Source organism: Symphalangus syndactylus, chromosome 11, assembly GCF_028878055.3.
Source record: "Symphalangus syndactylus isolate Jambi chromosome 11, NHGRI_mSymSyn1-v2.1_pri, whole genome shotgun sequence".
In the NCBI taxonomy this organism is placed as follows: domain Eukaryota; kingdom Metazoa; phylum Chordata; class Mammalia; order Primates; family Hylobatidae; genus Symphalangus; species Symphalangus syndactylus.
In genome coordinates, this window is record NC_072433.2 from 62,884,443 (window position 1) to 62,908,243 (window position 23,801).

The 23,801-nt window shown below is 43.4% G+C and overlaps 1 protein-coding gene across 4 annotated transcripts in view; it reads right to left on the minus strand.

Moving 5' to 3' along the window:
- Positions 1-12,936: 12,936 nt before the first annotated feature.
- The window catches only part of ACSM5 (acyl-CoA synthetase medium chain family member 5), a 29,813-nt gene continuing 18,948 nt past the window's right edge, over positions 12,937-23,801 (minus strand). For 2 of the 4 annotated variants that reach the window (XM_055298623.2, XM_063612815.1), the window contains 6 exons: positions 23,295-23,375; positions 23,048-23,149; positions 17,254-17,381; positions 17,066-17,165; positions 14,363-14,482; positions 12,937-13,913 (listed from right to left, as the gene is read on the minus strand). In XM_055298623.2, coding sequence (XP_055154598.1) covers positions 13,650-13,913; positions 14,363-14,482; positions 17,066-17,165; positions 17,254-17,381; positions 23,048-23,149; positions 23,295-23,375 — 795 coding nt within the window. In that variant the 3' untranslated portion in view covers positions 12,937-13,649. The other 2 variants (XM_055298624.2, XM_055298625.2) reach the window with 2 other exon arrangements.

The following is a 23,801-nucleotide window of genomic DNA, read 5'->3' on the forward strand; positions in this document are numbered from 1 at the left end:
GACAGTGGATAACTTTGGAGTCTTACAAAGGGTAACAGCAGTCCTCCTAGCCAAGTTTATGGACATTACAACATTAGAGCACTTGAGGCCAACTGGACTTGCACTTTAAATCCAAGGGGCATGAAGCATGTTTATGCCCAGGGCTGACAGAAAATTATTGCTTCAACCAAAGAGAGAGAAGTGGAGCTCAAATGGGCTTGATAAACACTCCTTTAATTCTTTATTTTGCTTGGTTCCAGCATACCACTTTTGCCTGGTTTTCCTCTTGCTTTCCTTCTCTTTTGCTGATTCCTCCTCATCTTTATCCGTGTTCACTCTGTACATTATCTCATCAAATGTCATGGCTTGGATACCATGTGGCTTGCCAATGGCCCCCACACATGTGTATCCAGCCTGGTTTTCTCTCCTGCATCCTCATCTGCCTGACTTCTCCACCTGGATATCTAACAGGCATCTCAAACATACTTTGTCCAAAGCTAAGCGGTCGATCACATCCTTCCCTGTCCACTCTCGTTCCAGGTATGGTTTTATCCATCTCAGCAAATGACACCCCTATTCCTCTAGTTCTTCCAACATCAAATCTTAGAGACTTCCCTGACTCTTTTCTTTCTCACATGGATGTAAAAAAGCCATCAGATCCACCTGCAGGCTACACTCAGAGTCTGACCCATTCTTCTCCCTGTTCCAACCCAACACTGTCCAAGTAAGCCCAAAACTCAACAGGGAAAAAAAAAAACTCTTTATATCTCTTTATATTTATTTTATTTTGAAATAGTGTCTAACTTTGTTGCCCAGGCTGGAGTGCAGTAGTCTGATCACAGCTTATCGTAACCTCAATCTATCATGCTCGAGCAACCATCCCACCTCAGCCTCCTGAGCAGCTGGGATTACAGGCACATGCCATTATGCCCAGCTAATTTTTTAATGTTTTATAGAGACGGGGTCTCACTATGTTCTCCAGGCTGGTCTTGAACTCCTGAACTTGAGTGATCCTCCCATCATGGCCTCCCAAAGATTACAGGCATGAGCCACCATGCATGGCCAACATTGTCTTAAAGCTGGTATCAGCCCATGCTTCAGCTCTTCAGGCTGGAGTTACAAATTGGTGATCCTACAGTTCTGTGTCTTGGGGGTGGCCCCACTTCCACGGCTTCATGAGGCATTTCCCTAGTGGGAATTCTTTGTAGAGGATCTTACCACCAAGCATCTATGGCTCCTACATTCTGGGTGCCTGCAGAATTAATACCATTCTATCTTTCTTAGTCTTCTGGGCCTGTGATGGGAGGAGCAGCCCCAGAGTTTTCTGAAATGCCTTTGGAACCTTCTTCCTGTTATCCAATTAGCACCGGGCCCCCTTTTAGTCGTGCTTTAGCAAAGAGTTGTTCTGACACATTCTTGGACTCCTCTCCTGAAAATTCTCCTTTCTTCTCTACCACTATGTCCAGGCTGATAATTTTCCAAATTTTAATGCTCTTCTTCCCCTTTAATTATAAACACAGGCTTTAGGTCATTTGCTGTCACAATTTAGCATAAGCTGTTAAAAGTAACCACACCACTTCTTGAGCACTTTGCTGATTAGATATCTCTTGCACCTGACACCGTAGGTCATCACTCTTAGTTCAGCCTTCCACAAAGCCTTAGGGCATGGACACAGTGCACCCGAGTTCTTTGCTACAGTGTAACATGGGTGAACTTTGCTCCAGCTTCCAATAAGTTTCTCATTTCTATCTGAGACTTTTTGGCATGGCCTCTACTGTCTATATTTCTATCAGCATTGTAAAAAATTTAAATTTAGGACCTTCCAAATTTATCATGCAAAAGGGAAAACTTAAGCCCTGAAAGCTGACTGAGGTAACACAACTTCCCATGTCTCTGGTGCATGACCGTTGCTTTCTGACCTTTATGTTGAGATGTTATACATTAACTAGACTATTCAAACCTGAGCCAAACAAAGTGAAGATAGAGACCTCTGTGACTGTCTCCTTTTAATAGAATGTTAAAATATCCCTTTAGAGTGTAATCAAAAGTAGCCAATGAAATCTTATATCTGTACATTAGCCTTTTTTATGGAAAATGTTGTAATTTTGTTCAGCAACTTCATTGTGCTGGTATAAGCAATCCTCAGTTTCCCCTACACCAGGAGCACAACACTGCTCACCATTCTTTGGAATAGCTGTGCTCCCTGGGTGGCCGCACTCATACTTTGTGCTTGAATGAGCTCTTTTAACTAGATGCTGAGTCTTTTGACTATTTTAGGTTGACAGCATTTTGGTCACAACCATTTAACCAATCTCTTAAGAAGTTTCAAACTTTCCCTCAACTCTTTGTCTTCTTCTGAGCCCTCCAAACTCTTCCAACCTCTTTCCATTGCCTAGTTCCAAAGCTGCTTTCACATTTTCAAGTATCTTTATAGCAATACCCTACTCCCTGGCAACAATTTCCTGTTGTAGTCCATTTTTCATTGCTATAAAGAAATATCTGAGGCTGGGGAATTTATTTCAGAAATGTTTATTGGGCCCATGATTCTGATAGCTGGAAATTTCAAGATTGGGCATCTGCAGCTGGCAAGGGCCTCGGGATGCTGCTATTCATGGTAGAAGGTGAAAGGGAGCTGGCGTGTGCATGGGTGACACAGTGAGAGAAGAAGCAAGAGAGATAGTGGGGAGATGCCAGGCTCTTTGCAACAACCAGCTCTTGTGGGGAATAATAGGATTAGGACTCACTCACTCCCTAGGGAGGGCATTAATCTATTCATGAGGGATTCTCCCTTATGACTCAAACACCTCCTGTTAGGTTCCATCTCAAATTTCAACATGAGGTTTATTGAGAGCAAACATCCAAACTGGAGCACCTCAGAACACTTTTCTCCTCGGAAATGTGTGTCCTTATCAAGTAGTCAACAAATACTGACTGTTACTCTCAGGTAGACACAGAGGTGACCATGACAGATTCATGCTTGTTCGGAAGTGAGACAGATAATAACATGTAAAGTAATTAAGTTCATTTTATATACTGTAAAGGATAAGTCAGAGGTCAGATCATGTCACACCTCTGCTCAGAACCTACCAGGGAATCTCAGTTTCATGCAAAATTAACTTCAGAGTTTTTGCCTCATTATTCAAGGTCCGGTAAGATTTTCACACACTCTCTTCATCTCTGGTTTGATGTCCTGTTCCTTTACCCCCTTATTCACTGCACATCAACTACAAGGGCTTTCTTCCTATTCCTTGAAGGCACACTCTGCCTTAGGGTATCTGCACTTGCTGTTTCCTCTTCTCAGACTGATTTTTCATAGATATCTACATGGATAACTCCCTCTCCTACTTTATTTCCTTGCTAAATATTTTTGTCAACTTCTCAATGAAGCTTACCTTGACCACCTTCTCAAAACGGCAACCCACCCCCAAGATGGTTCTTCCTCCTCCTCATTACTAGGCACTATTTTCTCTAATTCTCACTACCTGCTAACATATCTACTTACTATTTTTGCCTCTCTCCTTCCATTAGAATCTAAGCTTCATGAGGGCAGATATTTTTGCCCATTTTGTTCAATGATTTAGCTCAAGGACTTTTAACAGTAGCTAGCACACAGTAAGTACTCAGTAAATAGCTGAGAGAATGAATAAGGGCTGTAAAGAAGAGAAAACGTGTTGTTATAATAATGTGTGTGCCTGTGTGAAGTACGTAGCTGTGTATGTGAGATAGCCTAAGTGCATGTATGTATGTTTTTGTGTGTGCACATGTGACTGTGTGGGATGTATGTATAGCTGTTATGTGTGTGTGGTTCTGTGTGTAAAGATGTGTGTGTAAGGTTGTTCATGTTTGTGCACGTGTGCCTATGTGTGTGTCAGTACATGGATGTTTGTGAGACTGTATGTGTACGTATGTGCAAGTGTGTGTAGAGCTGTATGCGCAGGTGTACAGGTGTTTATGCATACTTACATGTATGCATGTGTGTTGGTAGATGTGGATGTGTGTGAATGTATGTGTGCGACTGTATATGTAATTATATGTGTGACTGCCATGTATACGTAGCTCTGTAGTTAAGTGTATGTCTATGTATCTGTTTATGAGTTTGGCATGTGCATAAGATTGTAAGTGTAACTGTGTGTATTCATGTGTGTGAATGTGGAGAGCGGCTAGAAGTGTGACTAGATATTTGTATGTGCTTGCGTGTGTGAGTGTCTATGTGTGGCAGTGAAATTGCAGATGTGTGTGGCTGTATCTATATTTGTGTGTGTGTGCATGTGTCTGAGTGTGTGTGCATGTGTCTGAGTGTAAGTCCTAAATAGCACTCACACTATTTACAATGGTCTGAAAACACCTCTCTGGGTGGTCCTTTGCACCTGGCCACTGGGGACACTGCCAAGTCATGATGCCGGACTTTGCTGAGTTTCTTTTCCATTCTTTCTGTTTTTCAAATTTTGACCTTTAGACACATTTCAGGACAGCATATTCCTGTGGGAAATCTGTGAGGTGGAAAATCAAAATTCTCCTGATGACCGTTTATAAAGAATAACGGCTAGCTCATGTCTTCAGTGTTTTATAGATGTGCTCACATGTAATCTAAACAAGAACTCTACAAGAGAGGTATCCAGAGCCCCATTATATAGATAAGGAACTTGAGGCTCAGAGAGGACAAGCAACTTGGCTAAGCTCCTGCAGCTGGTAAGTGCTACAACAGGACTCAAATCTAGCTTCAAAGTCCAGTGTCCTTCTCATAGGGAACACCGTGTTTTGGCAAAGAGGGATTTTAAAAGAAAATGATTTGAAATGGTCACTGTTGGAGGCTGTGCACAATCAGCTGGCCACCTCTGTGTCCCTAGAATCTGACCCACAGTGGGGATTCAATGTTTGGGGAAAATAGAAAAAGTGCTGGAGTTGCTGGGGAAATGCTGGGAGCAGAACTCCGTGGTGGGGGCTCAGAATTTCCCAGAGCAGGGGGTTTTCAGTCAGGAATCAGAACCATCGCGGGAAAAACAGATTTTCTTTATCACACTCCACCTCTGATTGTCTCAGGAAGTCTTTGGTGGCCTGGCTGGATGGAGCCAAGGTTTTGCAGGCAGCCTGGAGCAAGAGACAATGCCTGAGAATTGCCATCAGAAGACCCATTTTAAATCTTGGCTGTACCACTTACCAAAAGAACACACACACTGGCCCACTGTGCCTCAGTTTCCTCCTGTACGAAATGGAGATAAAAATAGCATCTATCTGGTAGGGTCATGGTAAAGCCTGAGTGAGACAATTCTGGAGGCTTCTCAGCTGTCCGGATGCCAGAGGGGTGTGATGCTGCACCCCTAAGACTCTTAGACGTGGAGAACAATGCAAAGTGCTAGATTTCTGCAAAGCCTTATGTCTTATCCGAAAACCCTGTTCAAAAGTATCCATGTGCTTCAGGAGATAACTTTGCCTCTGCTTGTCACTTTCAGAGTTGGGGGCTGCATCTGACAAGTGGCTGTGGTTTCGAGTCTCTGGAGTCTCATTTTTTTTCTCTTCCATGGAGTTTGTTTGCTGCAGTTTCAGGAGCCAAGGCATATGATAAATACCAGGTACATAATTAGTGTTTTGGAAAGAAACTGCTATTTCCATGGTTATTGGGAGCTTTCATGAGGCAACTCACCCAGAGACCCCTTGCATGAAGGTGGGAAACTCACCAGTCGTCTGGGGTGCGGGAACTTAATGTCCCCTCCTGAAAATAGGGCTGTAGACTGAGTAATAGTAACTAAGAATAACATTTATTGGTTGGGCGCAGTGACTCACACCTGTAATCCCAGCACTTTGGCAGGCCAAGGTGGGTGAATCACCTGAGGTCAGGAGCTTGAGACCAGCCTGGCCAACATGGTGAAACCCTGCCTCTACTAAAAAAATTTAAACATCAACTGGGTGTGGGGGTGGGCACCTGTAATCCCAGCTACTCAGGAGCCTGAGGCAGGAGAATCACTTGAACCTGGGAGGTGGAGATTGCAGTGAGCTGAGACAGCACCATTGCACTCCAGCCTGGGGGACAAGAGGGAAACTCAATGTCAAAAAAACAAAACAAAACAAAAAAACAACAACAAAAAAACACATTTATTGAGAGAGCATTTAGTGTGCCACAAACTATGCAGGTGTTTCATTCAACCACCGCTATAACCCTAGCAGTTATCTATTATTATCCCCAATTCAGCATGTGGAAACTGAGGCTCAGACAGTTCAAGTCAGCCACCCAAGGAGGTAAGTGGCACCACAAAACCTGAACCCACATCTGGTTCACATCATGCCTAGCTCTTAACCACTCTGCCGATGCCCCAATGCCTACATCCTCAGTGTCTGAATTGAAAAATATGAGAAAATGAGAAACAAATGCAGGTTTTGGTGTCGGGCCTGGCATTCAGATCCCAGCTCTGCCACTTACAGCTGTGTAAGTTTCGATGAGTGACTCCATCATTCTGAGCCTCAGATCTCTCTTCTGTAAAATGGGGATCACCAGGCGATCGTTTGTGTCTCAGGGCCTTTGAACCTGCTCTCCTGTCTCTGAGACAGTGTCCTCCCCGACCCCCACATCTGCACAGCTCGCTCCCTCACCTTTCAGTTTGTTCAAACATCATCTTCGCAAATCCCTTCCTGGCTAACCTATTTAAAATCCTGCACCAGCATTCCGTAGTCCCTATTCACTATTGTATTTTATTTTCCTCCTTAGCACTGGCACTGTCCGACATACTCTAATTTTTAAAATTAGATTTGTGCAAAAGTAATTGCAGTTTTTACCATCAAAAGTAATGGCAAAAACCTCAATTGTTTTTGTACTAACCTAATAGTTCTTTGTTCTCTCTCTTTTCACTAGGTTGCCATTTCCAGAAGGCAGGGGTTTCTGTCTCTTTCATTCACTGCTGTATCCTCAGTGCTTAGAACTGTGCTGGGTACAGAGTAGGAATAGAATCATTTTTTGCCAAATGAAGGGATGAATGAAAGATACCTACTTTATTGCTTTTTGCGGGGCTTAAATGAGATAATGTCTAGTAAGTTCACAGTGAAGTTCAACAGTTAAGAAAGAGATCAACCAGTGGTAGTGGTTTACTATCATCATCATCACCACCACCCTCATAATCCTCTTCTTCACCTTTATTACTGGAAGTATATAAGGTGAGCTGTGGATTTTCAAGCAGAAACCCTGAAATGAAAGGATCAGTGCTCCCATCTTGGCATATCCTGGACTTCCTTGATTCTCTCCTTACCTTAAAGATGTCGCTGTGAGGCTGGACACGGTGGCTTATGCCTGTAATCCCAGCACTTTGGGAAGCCGAGGTGGACAGATCATTTGAGATCAGGAGTTTGAGACCAGCCTAGCCAACATGGTGAAACCCCATCTCTACTAAAAATACAAGAATTAGCCAGGCGTGGTGGTGCACGTCTGTAGTCCCAGATACTCAGGAGGCTGAGGCAGGAAAATCGCTTGAACCTGGGAGGCAGAGGTTGCAGTGAGTTGAGATGACGCCACTGCACTCCAGCCTAGGCGACAGAGTGAGACTCCCTCAACAAAAAAAAAAAAAAAAAAAAAAAGATGTTGCTGTGATTTGTGATTTACCATATTGCACAATAGGAGGTTGGGCCCTTTCTAGCCAAGGATTATCTATCAAAACCAAGATAAATACTGAAACAAGAAAAATAAAATAAAATTAATAGCTAACATACAAGCATCACTACCCAATAAAAGCTGACACCACCTCAAATTCTGATGGACACAGTGGGATTGGAAGAAGTATGAACTTTGAGAGAAAATCTTTCTAAACATGATGGCGGAATGATAGAAAGGAGTGCACAGCAATGGAAAGGCTGGGGAAAGTAGGTCTAGTATAATACTCCAGCCCCCAATATAGAGATATGGAAAAAGAGGCCTAGAGAGGGAAAGTCACCTGCCTGTGTACAAGATAGAACTGTTAGGTTTCTATTAGGAATTTTTCAGCACTCAAGAAAAGAAACAGATATATTCATTTGGAGAGAAAAAAGAGGTGAATAGTCTTCAGGTGTAATTCTTTTTTTTTTATTGCTCTTTTTTTTATTATTATACTTTAGGTTTTAGGGTACATGTGCACAATGTGCAGGTTTGTTACATATGTATCCATGTGCCATGTTGTTTTGCTGCACCCATTAACTCGTCATTTAGCATTAGGTATATCCCCTAATGCTGTCCCTCCCCCCTCCCCCCACCCCACAACAGTCCCCGGAGTGTGATGTTCCCCTTCCTGTGTCCATGAGTTCTCATTGTTCAATTCCCACCTATGAGTGAGAACATGCGGTGTTTGGTTTTTTGTCCTTGCGATAGTTTACTGAGAATGATGTTTTCCAGTTTCATCCATGTCCCTACAAAGGACATGAACTCATCATTTTTTATGGCTGCATAGTATTCCATGGTGTATATGTACCACATTTTCTTAATCCAGTCTATCGTTGTTGGACATTTGGGTTGGTTCCAAGTCTTTGCTATTGTGAATAGTGCCGCGATAAACATACGTGTGCATGTGTCTTTATAGCAGCATGATTTATAGTTCTTTGGGTATATACCCAGTAATGGGATGGCTGGGTCAAATGGTATTTCTAGTTCGAGATCCCTGAGGAATTGCCACACTGACTTCCACAATGGTTGAACTAGTTTACAGTCCCACCAACAGTGTAAAAGTGTTCCTATTTCTCCACATCCTCTCCAGCACCTGTTGTTTCCTGACTTTTTAATGATGACCATTCTAACTGGTGTGAGATGGTATCTCACTGTGGTTTTGATTTGCATTTCTCTGATGGCCAGTGATGATGAGCATTTTTTCATGTGTTTTTTGGCTGCATAAATGTCTTCTTTTGAGAAGTGTCTGTTCATGTCCTTTGCCCACTTTTTGATGGGGTTGTTTGTTTTTTTCTTGTAAATTTGTTTGAGTTCATTGTAGATTCTGGATATTAGCCCTTTGTCAGATGAGTAGGTATGCCCTCTCTCACCACTCCTATTCAACATAGTGCTGGAAGTTCTGGCCAGAGCAATCAGGCAGGAGAAGGAAATAAAGGGTATTCAATTAGGAAAAGAGGAAGTCAAATTGTCCCTGTTTGCAGATGACATGATTGTATATCTAGAAAACCCCATCATCTCAGCCCAAAATATCCTTAAGCTGATTAGCAACTTCAGCAAAGTCTCAGTATACAAAATCAATGTACAAAAATCACAAGCATTCTTGTACACCAATCACAGACAGAGAACCAAATCATGAGTGAACTCCCATTCACAATTGCTTCAAAGAGAATAAAATGCCTAGGAATCCAACTTACAAGGGATGTGAAGGACCTCTTCAAGGAGAACTACAAACCACTGCTCAATGAAATAAAAGAGGATACAAACAAATGGAAGAACATTCCATGCTCATGGGTTGGAAGAATCAATATCGTGAAAATGGCCATACTGCCCAAGGTAATTTATAGATTCAATGCCATCCCCATCAAGCTACCAATGACTTTCTTCACAGAATTGGAAAAAACTACTTTAAAGTTCATATGGAACCAAAAAAGAGCCTGTATCGCCAAGTCAATCCTAAGCCAAAAGAACAAAGCTGGAGGCATCACGCTACCTGACTTCAAACTATACTACAAGGCTACAGTAACCAAAACAGCATGGTACTGGTACCACAACAGAGACATAGATCAATGGAACAGAACAGAGCCCTCAGAAATAGTGCCGTATATCTACAACTATCTGATCTTTGACAAACCTGACAAAAACGAGAAATGGGGAAAGGATTCCCTATTTAATAAATGGTGCTGGGAAAACTGGCTAGCCATATGTAGAAAGCTGAAACTGGATCCCTTCCTTACACCTTATACAAAAATTAATTCAAGATGGATTAAAGACTTAAATGTTAGACCTAAAACCATTAAAATCCTACAAGAAAACCTAGGCAATACCATTCAGGACATAGGCGTGGGCAAGGACTTCATGTCTAAAACACCAAAAGCAATGGCAACAAAAGCCAAAATTGACAAATGGGATCTCATTAAACTAAAGAGCTTCTGCACAGCAAAAGAAACTACCATCAGAGTGAACAGGCAACCTACAGAATGGGAGAAAATTTTTTCAGGTGTAATTCTTGCTTGACGCCTCTTCAGCTCCCTATTCCCCTCAGTTAGTATCTTATTTTTCATTCATTCATTCATTCAATGACTATTTACTGATACCTGCTAGGCAGCAGGTCCTGATATTGGCACTGGGATGACAGACAAGACTATGATCTAGCCCATGATTTAGAAAAGTCCACAATCTACTAGGAAAGACAGGCAAAACAAACCTAAAATAATAAGCAATAACAATGAGCTATGACGCCCATGAAAGAGAATGTTAAATGAAGTCAGTGTGGCAATTCCTCAGGGATCTAGAACTAGAAATACCATTTGACCCAGCCATCCCATTACTGGGTATATACCCAAAGGACTATAAATCATGCTGCTATAAAGACACATGCACACGTATGTTTATTGCGGCACTATTCACAATAGCAAAGAGTTGGAACCAACCCAAATGTCCAACAACGATAGACTGGATTAAGAAAATGTGGCACATATACACCATGGAATACTATGCAGCCATAAAAAATGATGAGTTCGTGTCCTTTGTAGGGACATGGATGAAACTGGAAAACATCATTCTCAGTAAACTATCGCAAGGACAAAAAACCAAACACCGCATGTTCTCACTCATAGGTGGGAATTGAACAATGAGAACTCATGGACACAGGAAGGGGAACATCACGCTCCAGGGACTGTTGTGGGGTGGGGGGAGGGGGGAGGGACAGCATTAGGAGATACACCTAATGCTAAATGACGAGTTAATGGGTGCAGGAAATCAACATGGCACATGGATACATATGTAACAAACCTGCACATTGTGCACATGTACCCTAAAACCCTAAAGTATAATAAAAAAAATAAAATAAAAAAAATAAAATAAAAGCTAACATCTACTTACATAAAAAAAAAAAAAAAGAGAATGTTAAATGGGAATTCCTCTGTTGTCTCAGAATCTTGGCTGAAGCTCCAAGTGGAGACCAGGGTAACAGATAGCCACAGTTTAAGGAGAGGGTGTTACGTGACATGCTCAGAAGTAATCCCAACTTGACTTTGGAGCTTCACTCACCTCCAGCCTGTGTATGACAAAAGGCTACTGATAAAACCAGCAGGTGGACTTGATGGAAGGGAATTGTAACTGCCCAGTGGGTTCACCTTGCCCACTGTCTAGACAGAGCCAATTTATGAAGTTTCATTGTGTCACCTAGGCTGGAGTGCAGTGGCGTGATCTCAGCTCACTGCAATCTCTGCCTCCCGGGTTCAAGCAATTCTCTTGCCTCAGCCTCCCGAGCAGCTGGAATTACAGGCGCACACCACCACACCCGGCTAATATTTGTATTTTTAGTAAAGGCGAGGTTTCACCATGTTGGCCAGGCAGGTCTCGAACTCCTGACCTCAGGTGATCCACCCGCCTCAGCCTCCCAAAGTGCTGGGGTTACAGACATCAGCCACTGCACGCAGTCCAGGGACTTTCTTATAGAAGCCTCCCTGATACCCTCAGTCCCCTGAAGTCTTGATCAGTCCCCCCAGTCTATGTCTTAAATGTATTCTTTTCTTCATGGCATTACAATTGTACATTTATTTGCATTATTCTGTGATAAATAATAATGACCTTCCTACTAGACTAAACTCTACAAGGGTTTGGGCTGAAATGTGTTTCCCCAAATTCTTATGTTGAAGTCCTAACCCCAGATACCCCAGTTCCTCCCAGTACCTCAGATTGTGACTGTCTTTGGAGACAAGGTTTTTAAAGAGGTGATTAAGTTAAAGTGAGGTCATGAGGGTGGGTCCTAATCCAACGACGTGATAGGTGTCCTTAGAAGAAGAGGAGATTGGGCCCCAGACACATGTGCACAGAAGAAAGACCACGTGAAGACAAAGGGAGAAGTCGGCGATCTACAAACCAAGGAAACGTCCTCAGAATGAAACCAACCTTGCCAACCCCTGATCCTAGACCTCCAGCCTCCACAACGGTGAGGACATTAATTTCTGTTGTTTAAATGGCCCAGTCTGTTGTACTTTGTTATGGCAGCCCCAGAAAACTCACATAGGTAGGGACTAGGCTGGCTTTGGTATATCACTGCAGTCTCAGAGCTCGGTACTGAGTAGGTGCTCGCTGAATTTTCCCTGGAGGGTGTGGAGGTGCTGGGGGTGGGGTCAGCAGCACCGGGATTGCTTCAGTTTCCATCTGCTGCTTTTCCTCCAGGGTTGCTCCCAGAACCACCCTTTCCTGTTTGCAGGCCTGAGCCGTGGCTGCAGGTCCTTATGCCCCTCCTGGATAAGACATTGTGATGGTTAATGTTAGGTGTCAACTTGACTGGGTTAAGAGTCCCCAGATAGCTGTGAACATTACTTCTGGGTGTCTCTGGGAGGCATTTGCAGGTGATATTAGAGATAGAGCCATTGACTAAGAAAATCTGCCCTCACCCATGTGGGCAGGCATCATCCAATCCATTAGGGCGTGAAGAGGAGAAAAAGGAGAAAAGAGGAATTTGCTCCTTCCTTTTGGGCTAGAACAGCTGTCTTTTCTTGCCCTCAGACGGTGAAGCTCCTCGTTCTCGATCCTTTGCACTCGGACAGGGAGTTATACCATTGGCTCTTCTGGTTCTCAGGCCTTTGGACTCAGATGGAAATATACCATGGGCTTTCCTGGGTCTCCAGCATGCAGATGGCAGATTGTGGAACTTCTCAGCCTCCAAAATCGAGTGAGCCAATTCCCATCCTAAATCCCCTCTCCTATGTCTATATATGTCCTATTGCTTCTCTTTCTCTGGAGAATGCTGACTAATACAGACATAATACAGCAGCCTTTGGGGATGATGTGTGAGTATGTGCAGGAAGAACTAGACACGAAGCAGAGTGTGCTTTCTTTAACATAACTTTTTCATTAAAATAGTTGTATGTGCTTAGTACAAAAACTTGGAAAATACAGAAATGTAGTGGAAAAAGGAAGAAGAAAAACTACCATCCATTATTTTCTCTCCCTCCCTCCTCAATCTCCAGGAAAATTACAATTAACTACAGTTTTCCCTTTATTTTTCAGAGTTGGGATTCTCCAGTATGCAAATATTTTTATTCTGATTTTTAAAATTAATATAGCTTACACTTTTCCCAAGACATACTAAACTACTCTTAAATATTTTAATGGCCACATCATATGTTATTGAGTTAATCTACTACAATTTTGTTAATCATTTCTTTGTTGTTTGGATGTTAATTTGTTAATTTTTTTTTTTTTTAGTTTTAATGCTGCGTGATCATCTTAGTGCACCACACATTTTCTGCATTTGGATTTTTTTTCTTTTGTGGTGATTCCCGAAGGTAGAATTTCTGAGCTAAAGGATATTTTATTTTATGTTCCTGCACACTTTTACCAAATGATTGCATACAAAGGATGAAGCCTTTACATTCCCACTGGCAGAGAATGAGTACCCACAAGTGCCCCAAGGCTACAGTAACCTGTTCTATGGAGGGAAATCTGAAAGCTCTTAGTGAGACCAGTGGGCAGATGCTGAGCCTGTCCCCAGACAGAGGGAGAAGTCAAACCACCAAGCATTTGCTAGGCGGTGCAGCATCTATGTGGTCAGGGCCAATGATATTCTTTTGCTCTTTCCAGCATTGCCCAGTGATCCTGGGGATGCCGTTTGGAAGCTGCACGCCTTTGACATCTTTAGGGTTGAAGAGATGATGCTCCCCATGGGGGCTGACCAGTGATCCATTAGTTTCTCGTGGAGTCTTCGGAGGTCTATGGGGCCTTCCTGGGGTTGCACCTCATTTCCCCCACTCCTGACTTCGCAATTTACTCCTTTGGATCTTTCCAGAAACTGTCTTTGGCAGTTCTGAAACAAAGACCACCTAGTGACCAAACACAAAACAAAACAAAACAAAAACACTTGGAAATCATCATTTCTCAAAAAGACTTTTGTTTTGAAAGAGACATTACTGTCTGCCTGTCCTTGGAAAGCGTCCCTGATTCAGGCTTTCCCCCTAAATGGCCAGTGGCAAAACAGCTGCAGCCTGGAGCACAGGATCATTTTGATAGCATTTGGGCACCACCTCTTGTATCTGATTTACGGTAGGGATTAGGCTGTTCTTAGAGCAAGAACAAAATGTGCTTTGGGGAGAACCCAAGTGAAGAAATACAGAAAAAAGCTGAAGTAGCAGCCAGGGTTACAAGTTTCTCCATATATCCAGTGCCTGGCACAGAGCCTGGCCCTGAGTGGGAGCCCAGGCAGAGCGTGCCCATCTGATTCCCAGATCACTGTGCCCTGGAAACCCTGATGTTTACCTTCCTGGGGTATTTGTATGGAGCAGTCACCCTTTTCACATGCTCCTGGAGTTCCCGCACTAGTGCCTCTGGGTCACGAGAGGAGTAGGCTGGAGTAAGGACTATAAATGCCTTAACCACCTGCAGGAAAACAAAATACCCAGAAAAGATTAGGCCTCGTATAACAACTCTTTTCTCCTTAAGTGAGCCTTGAATAAGTGCCTACATTTATCTTTGCACCATGAAAGTTCTACTAGTTTTTTTTGGGCACAGCCAGTGACACAAACAACATCAATTTTTCTTTTGCTGGCCTTTCCAGGTGTGACTATTAGGAGGATTGACCTTTCTGGGATGATTTCAAACTCCTACCTATTTCTCAAATTACTCCCCATACTTGGAATGACACCATTTGAAGCCAATATCGCTTCTCTTAAGAAGCAAATATTTTGGAGAAAAGAGGTTCATAAACTCCTGGGGCCATTTTCTTCCATATTTTCCTAATGAGAAAGGTAGGTAGGCATGAGTTTGAACAGGTGGGATTGAGGAAAATGCAGTCACTTTCAAGGGGAACTAGGTCTTTGGGGGTCTGCATGGATGAACATTTGCAATCAGCAGACCCTGAACTGCACCACTTCTGTTCCAGACATCCCAAGGGACATTCTGCACCTTGGGTCTCTCTGCCCACATCTTTCCTGCAGGCTGTCTTATGCCAGGCAGGAGGAGGAAGTGTCTCAGACTCAAGCACAAACAAACAGAACATAGTTTCTGTTAGGAATGGAAAGTCACTTGGATGCTTATTAATTCCAGCATTCCTATCTGTTAAGAGTATTCTATTAAAGGGGTAGCTCACTGTCCTTGCATACTTCCCACAGGGAGGAAGGCCATTATCATTTCATGTTCAGACAGATATGCTTTTAGAAAGAGCTTCCTCTTACTACTGTAACTACTAAATATTTGTTGGACACTTTTTTTTTTTTTTTTTGAGACGGAGTCACACCCTGTCGCCCAGGCTAGAGCTCAGTGGCGCGATCTCGGCTCACTGCAAGCTCTGCCTCCCGGGGTTCACGCCATTCTCCTGCCTCAGCCTCCCGAGTAGCTGGGACTATAGGCGCCCACCGCCACACCTGGCTAATTTTTAGTATTTTTAGTAGAGACGGGGTTTCACCGTGTTAGCCAGGATGGTCTCCATCTCCTGACCTTGTGATCCACCCGCCTTGGCCTCCCAAAGTGCTGGGATTACAGATGTGAGCCACTGTGTCCGGCCCATTTGTTGGGCACTTTCTACACACCAGACTCAGTTCTAAGCACTATACATGGATTAAATTTGAGCACACAGCCATTTGTCACAGTCCCAGTTAACTCACGGCATGCAGAACTAGGCATACGTTTGAGGTATGATTTCTTCAGCACATCAGTGGGACTCCACACCTCCCTTATTCTATATTAATGGCTTTGGGTTTTAGAGGGGAATCACTTGGCCAAGAATGGCTGGCTAAAATGCAGATTCTCTGGGCTGCATTCCCAGCCATTATGATTCGGTAAGTCTGACTTTAGGTCTACAAATCTATATTTTAAACAAGAATCTCAGATGATACAGTTACAAGCAGTCCAAGAACCAGACTTCAAGAATCTCTCCTGCGGTCCTCATGCTTCTGAGAATGCAGGCTGATAGTGCACTAACTTTCAAAAGGTAATTGTTGTGCTTTAGGATTATGTTGGATGTAAGCCAGTGAAAAGTACCTAAGTCTGCCTGTAAGCTGATCTTGCCCATACTATGCATTTCTCTAGGACCCACAGAAAGATTTCTCCTGGCCAGGCACAGTGACTCATGCCTGTAATCCCAGCACTTTGGTTTCTCCTGGCCGGGCACAGTGACTCATGCCTGTAATCCCAGCACTTTGGTTTCTCCTGGCCGGGCACAGTGACTCATGCCTGTAATCCCAGCACTTTGGTTTCTCCCGGCCAGGCACAGTGACTCATGCCTGTAATCCCAGCACTTTGGGAGGCTGGGGTGGGTGGATCACCTGAGGTCAGGAGTTTAAGACCTCCAGCCTGGCCAACAAGGCGAAACCCTGTCTCTACTAAAAATACAAAAATTAGCCAGGCGTGGTGACACGTGCCTGTAATCCCAGCTACTGGGGGGCGCTGAGGCAGGAAGATCGCTTGAACCTGGGAGGCGGAGGTTGCAGTGAGCCAAGATCGTGCCACGGCACTTCAGCCTGGGCAACAGAGCAAGACTCTCTCTCAAAAAAAAAAAAAAAAGATTTCTCCTATGAAAGCCCAGCTTATTAAATTTGGCCCATCTTTCTGGTATATCAAGGTCATTTTGGATACATATTCTATCCCTCTCAGGTTACAGCCATCAGCAGCCGTGACTGGTGTGCTCGCTATGTCCTCATCTGCAAATAGAAGATGACTTTTTATTAGACAGGATGGATAACAGAGCCTGCACCTCCCCCTAAGATCTCCTGCCCCATAGCCAGCCTCTTTGGGATGCAGTTGTGTCCACTTAAAAGCAAAGTGTTGGTGTTTTCCCATTATGTCCCTTTAGAGGGTAATTGTATCTCTAAAGACATGAAGGCAACGTGTGTCTGATGGTGGCATTTCAACTTTGTGGCACATGGATGGAGGCGAAATACAGGACAATCTGAGCCTTCCTGCTTGTTCTGCTGGGTGCTAATATGTACAGAAGCAGGAGGCCATGTTCTTGGGTACACTGGTTACCTCTCCCCTGATGGGGTCTGGGCTGCTGACCACGGCCGACTCCAGGACGGCAGGATGCTCTGCCAGGGCGCTTTCCACTTCAACGGGCCCGATCCGGTAGCTGGAAGGGAAAAACAAACTCTTTCAAGTGGGCTTCCCTCAACCCCCATGAAACTTCAAAGGGAGGAGGAAAGTGCAGACAGCTTGACCTTGAAGAATTGATCACATCATCATTTCTTCCCACGAACCAAAAGTAGCCATCCTTGTCCATGCGAGCTCGGTCCCCTGTGATGTAAAAGTCCCCTTGTTCTGATGCAGCTGTCTTCTCAGGATTGTCCTGAAAGACAAAGAAAACCCGTGAAGGACCTCTGAGAACAGCTGCTAAGGCCAGTTACTGCCCCAGTAGCCCCCTGTAGGAAGCTGGAGACCACTCAACAGAAAGTTCAGCAGTTCCTAAAGTCCAGGCTGCCCAGAGTTCCCCAATGGACAGGGAGCTATGGCCCTATTTAGTTGTGGGATTTCCATCTTTTGATTGGAATCAAGCTGCCAGCGAATGGTTAAGGGCAGCCACCCACCACTATCCTTAGAAGGGGGTCTAGAAAGCATAGTTGAAAGCAGGAGGGTGGGCACAGGGTCACTGGCTGTGTTTTTTAGGACAAGAGAACACATGAATACTCTTTGCATTCAGGAATCACTGAGGGTAGAAAGTGAAGGGCTAGGCCGGGTGTGGTGGCTCATGCCTGTAATCCCAGCACTGTGGGAGGCTGAGGTGGGTGGATCACTTGAGGTCTGGAATTCAAGACCAGCTGGCCAACGTAGTGAAACCCTGTCTCTACTAAAAATAAAAAAATTAGCTGGGTGTGGTGGTGCATGCCTGTAATCCCAGCTACTCGGGAGGCTGAGGCAGGAGAATTGCTTAAACCTGAGAGGCAGAAGTTGCAGTGAGCTGAGATTGTGCCACTGCACTCCAGCCTGGACTATAGGGCGAGGTTGCGAGATTGCACCACCGCACTCCAGCCTGAGCTACAGGACGAGATTGCAAGATTGTGCCACTGCACTCCAGCCTGGGCTACAGGGAAAGACTCCAAGTAGGAAATAAAGGAAAGGAAAGGAAGGGGAGGGGAGGGGAGGGGAGGAGAGGGGAGGTGGGAGGGAAGGGAAGGGAAGAGAAGGGAAGAGAAGGGAGAAAAGAAAGAGAGAAGAAACGGGAGGGAGGGAGGAAGGAAAAGAAAGGAAGAAAGAAAAGAAAGAAAGAAAGAAAAAAGGAAGGAAGGAAAAGAAAGAAAGAAGAAAGGAAGGAAGAAAAGAAGAAAGGAAGGAAGGAGGGAAGGAAAGAAAAGAAAAGAAAGAAGGAAGGAAGGAAGGAAGGGAGGGAGGGAGGGAGGGAGGGAGGGAGGGAGGGAGAAGGGCTCACCAAAAAGCTCATTGGTGTGGGGCAAGAGTAGAGGAAAGAGAAAAACAATCAAACTCTGATTCTCAAAGTTTCAAAGAAAAAGCTACTACTCAGCAATAAAAATACATGGAACCACACGGATGACTTACAGAAACATCATACTGAGTAAAAGAACCCAGACAGACAAACTGGAATAGTTTGTGATTCCATTTATACGAAGTTCTTTTTTAAAAATGCAAAATTATTATATACTGACGACAAACAATTTATCAATTGCTGGGTCTGGAGTGGAGAGGATTGCCTGTCAAGGGAGTGAAAAATGTTCCATATTCGACTGTGGTGGCAGTTACACAGGGGCGCACATGTGTTAAAAGCCATCGACTTACACACTTAACATGGGTGAATTTTACTGTAGGTAAATTATATCTCAATTCAACAAAGACCTTTTGAGAAAAAAGAAAAAATATAAGCTACCAATACCTAAAAATACATCTAACACAAAATCTCTGAGATGTGTATGGAGAAAACTTAAAACTCTACACAACATTAAAGAAGATATAAATAAAGTGAAAGAAAGACTTAATCGGCCTGGTGCAGTGGCTCATGCCTGTAATCCCAGCACTTCAGGAGGCCAAGGCGGGTGGATCACCTGATGTCAGGAGTTCAAGACCAGCCTGGCCAACATGGCGAAACCCCATCTTTACTAAAAATACAAAAATTAGCCAGGTGTGGCAGCAGGCACCTGTAATCCCAGCTACTTGGGAGGCTGAGGCAGGAGAATCACTTGAACCCGAGAGGCGGAGGCTGCAGTGAGCCAAGATCACACCACTGCACTCCAGCCTGGGTGACAGAGCAAGACTCTGTCTCAAAACAAAACAAAGAGTTAATTAATAGAGATGTCAATTATCCCTAAGTTGTTTTATAGACAATACAGTTGTAATCAAAATGCTAGCAAACATTTTCCAAGGAACTTGACAAGTTGATTCTAAAATGTAAATGAATGAGCAAAGGGCTAAGAATAGGTAAAACACTTCTAAATAAGTTGAATAACAAGGATAGAATTGTTCTCCCACATACGAAGACTTGTGGTAATGCTTTTGTGGATAAGACTTTATGTTATCAGTGCAGGGACAGAGTAAGTGATCAAGGAAATACAAGAAAGTGCCAAAACCTATGTATGACTATATCAAACTCTTAAAAATTTATTTATTTATTTATTTACTTATTTGAGATGGATTCCCACTCTATCGCCCAGGCTGGAGTGCGGTGGTGTGATCTTGGCTCACTGCAACCTCTGCCTCCCAGGTTCAAGCAATTCTCCTGTCTCAGCCTCCCAAGTAGCTGGGGCTACAGGTGCCCGCCACCACACACAGCTAGTTTTTGTAGTTTTAGTAGAGACGGGGTTTCATCATATTGGTCAGGCTGGTCTCGAACTTCTGACCTCAGGTGATCCACCCGCCTTGGCCTCCCAAAATGCTAGGATTACAGGGGTGAGCCACCACACCTGGCCTATATTAAACTTTTATATCTGACAAAATTAGCATGACAGATAACTGGGAAAAGGAGGATTTATTCAACAAATTGGCTTTTCATATAGAAAAAAATAAAATAGACCCCTATCTCATACCATGCATATATCAACTACAGATGGATTATAAACTTAAATGTCAAAAGCAGAACTATAAAACTATTGGAAGAAACTGTTGAATATGTGTATTTTCTACCCCAAAGTTGAAAATGATTTTATAAGACACAAAAAGCACTATCCTTAACATTTAAAAACTTAATGATTTCATGACATGGAAATAAATGCTTCTGCTCAACAAAAATAGCTTAAAGAAAGTGAAAGAAAGTGAAAAGATAAGCTACAACCAGGGAGGAAGATGTTAGCAACTCTTATAACAAACAAAGGACCGACATCAAGAATATATTAAGAACTCCTATAGGATGGGAGTGGTGGCTCATGCCTGTAATCCTAGCATTTTGGTGGGCTGAGGCAGGTGGATCACTTGAGCCCAGGAATTCAAGACCAGCCTAGGCAACATGGTGAAACCCCATCTTTACAAAAAAAAAAATAATAATAATACAAAAATTAGCCGGGTGTGGTGGCGTGTGCCTGTAGTTCCAGCTACTCGGGAGGCTGAGTTGGGAGGATCACCTGAGCCCAGGAAGTCAAAGCTGCAGTGGCCATGATTGTGCCACTGCACTCCAGCCTTGGTGACAGAATGAGACCCTGCTTCCAAAAAAAATTGTATTAAATAGTTGCATAATATTTCTGTGTGGTGGTGATATTATATATTTGAATAAATTCCTGTTGTTAGAAATTTGGGTTCTTTTTTTAAATTTTTTTTCTCTTCTTTTTCTCCTTTTCTTTCTTTTTTTTTTTTTTTTTGCTTTTGTTCACAATTCTATAATATAATCCTTTACATAACTAATTTCTGGTATTAGAAATTTAGATAGTCCCTCCACCTTTTTTATCTGTTATAAACAGTCAGCACTATAACAAATATTTGTGCATTTGACAGTTTGTTTCCCTAGGAAAATAAGCACATTCCTTATATGGGATATAAAGTTGATACGGGCATATTCATTTAACTGACGTGCAATTTCAGCTAAATGAGAATGACCAACGTGAATCTGAAATGTTTATGTTTATTGTGGGGGGAGTATGAGCTTAGCTTACCAAAAATCACAGAACAATTTTGGTCTGAGATCCTCTATAATAATTTTCACATGTTTCCTGATTCCCATGAAGAGATTTAATATTTTTCTCTTAATTAAGAATGAGCTGGGCTGGGCACTGTGGCTGATGCCTGTAATCCCAGCACTTTGGGAGGCCAAGGCGGGCAGATCACTTGAGGCCAGAAATTCCAGACCAGTCTGGCCAAGGTGGCGAAACCCTGTCTCTACTAAAAATACCAAAATTACCCCCGTGAAGTGGTGTGCGCCTGTAGTCCCAGTTATTCGGGAGACTGGAGCACGAGAGTTGCTTGAGCCCAGGAGGCAGAAGTGCAGTGAGCCAAGATTGCACCACTGTACTCCTGGGCAATAGAGTGAGAAGACACTGTTGCAAAAAAAAAAAAAAAAAAAAAAAAGAAAAAGAAAAGAGGAATGATCTGGAAAGAAAACTAACTGTTGGTACAGGTGATGGAAAGAAACAGTCAAAAAAACTAAAGATTCTTGTCTAGCAAATAACTTTTCAAATTACTTTAGTACACTCAGTGGAAAAATCTCACAACCAGAAAGAAAGTGTACAAGTGCAGTAAGTACCAGAGTCCTGTTCCACACCCAGCAGCACGAAGTCCACAATAAATAACGAATGAATACACTTTTCCAGTGGGGTCAAAGATTTCCTGATGTTTCCAAGACTGATTAGCAGAAAATACATTAAAATGTTAACATAATCTCAGCTTGGCACGATTACTATGTTGTGGGTTTTTGTAAGTTTCTGTGATTTTAAACAAAATAAAGTAGAAGATTTCTCTCGTAGTGACAGAAAAACCACTAAAATGCAACATTCCAAAAAGAAATGGACTGATTTATTTCTGCTCCTTCTAATTCTGTAGCTGATTGACAGCTTAGTAGACACATGAGATGGTATTTCTATTAAGCAGTGGCTCTGAGGCTTGACATTCGAATTGCCTGGGAAACTGATCCACACCATCAGAAATGTTGATTTTAATTAGACTGAGGTGAGGCTCAAACATCAGCAATAACTGAGGCTCGCCAGATGTTTCTAATGCACAGCCAGGTCTGAGAGTTTTATAGAGAAAGCTGTGAAGAAAAGAAAGCCCAACATAAACACCAGCCAAGGTGAATACAAAAGAGAAGCAGTTACTGAATCATCCCAGAAACTTGGACTGAAATCCCAGGTTTGTGCCCTGCTAGCGAACCACAAAGAGAATCCTGAAGACAGCTCTGACAATAGTGCAGTTTGACCTTTATGTATTTATTTATTTATTTTATTATTATTATTATTATTTGAGACGGAGTCTCGTTCTCTCGCCCAGGCTGGAGTGCGGTGGCGTGATCTTGGCTCACTGCAGCCTCCTCCTCCCCAGTTCAAGCGATTCTCCTGCCTCAGCCTCCCAAGTAGCTGGGAATAGAGGCACACACCACTATGCCTGGCTAATTTTTGTATTTTTGGTAGAGACGGGGTTTCACTGTGTTGACCAGGCTGGTGTTGAACTCCTGACCTCAAGTGATCCACCTTCCTCGGCCTCCCAAAGTGCTGGGATTACAGGTGTGAGCCACCGCAACTGGCTGCAGTTTGACCTTCAGAAGCTCCTTTCCTTTACTGCACCTCAATTTTCTCCTCATTAAAACCACGATGCTGCCCTCATGTCACATGTTTGCTCTTTCAGACACACCCACGTTTAAATCCCGTGTCCTGCCTGTACTAGTTGCATGATGCTGGATAAGTCACTTCACCTTTGTAGTAGCTTATCAATAATAGTCTTCCTTATCAATAAGAGAACTTTATCAATAACAGTAGCAACCTACCTCATGCAGTCATTGTAAGGATTAAACAAATAGATATTTACAAAGTGTGGTGCACAATGCTTAGCACACAGTCACCGTCATGAGAACGGCTGTTCCCCATCTCTTACCAAATAGCAATTGAAGAAACAGAAGGGCCGGGTGGGTCTGATACGGATGGCAACATTCCCCTCTTCTCCAGGAGGCAGGATGTTACCCTCATCATCCACAATCTGGCAAGGAGATCATCACAGAGGTGCATATATGAGTGTCTACACCCTGGGCCCCTCCAGCAGCCCAGCAGCCCATGACAGCCAGGCCTGTGTGTCTTCCTCCTCTCCACGCCAGGCCTTGCCAGAAGTTGGGGGAGGCTGCTACCTGCACATCGTAGGGTGGGGACGCCTTCCCCATGGATCCAGACTTGATTTTCATGCCTTTTGGATTGGCACAGACGACAACCTGGGGAGAAAGCAGTATGGATAAAGAAGAGCCTTTCCACTTAGCTTCTTTCCTGGGCCATGCCTTTCTCTCACCCTGCCTGATAACTCTTTCTCTCATCCTCTTTTTTCTCCTCCCTCACTTTCTTCTTTCTTTCCCTTCTCTTCTCTCGATTTCTCTCCTTTCTTCCTCCCTTCTTTCTTTTCTTTTTTCTTCCTCCCTCACTCCTTCCTTTCCTTCTTTCCTTTCCTCTTTCTTTCCTTTCTTTCCCCTTTCTTGTTTTCTTCTGGAAGGAAGTCTTTTCATTCCTTTCCCAGTTATTTCATTCTCCATTTTCCTCCCTCCTCCCTTCTTCTTTGTTCCCTATTTCCTTCCTTCCTTTCATATTTTTCCCCTTCCTTTCTTCCTTCCTTTCCTTTCTTTTTCCTTTATTTCCTCTTTCCCTTC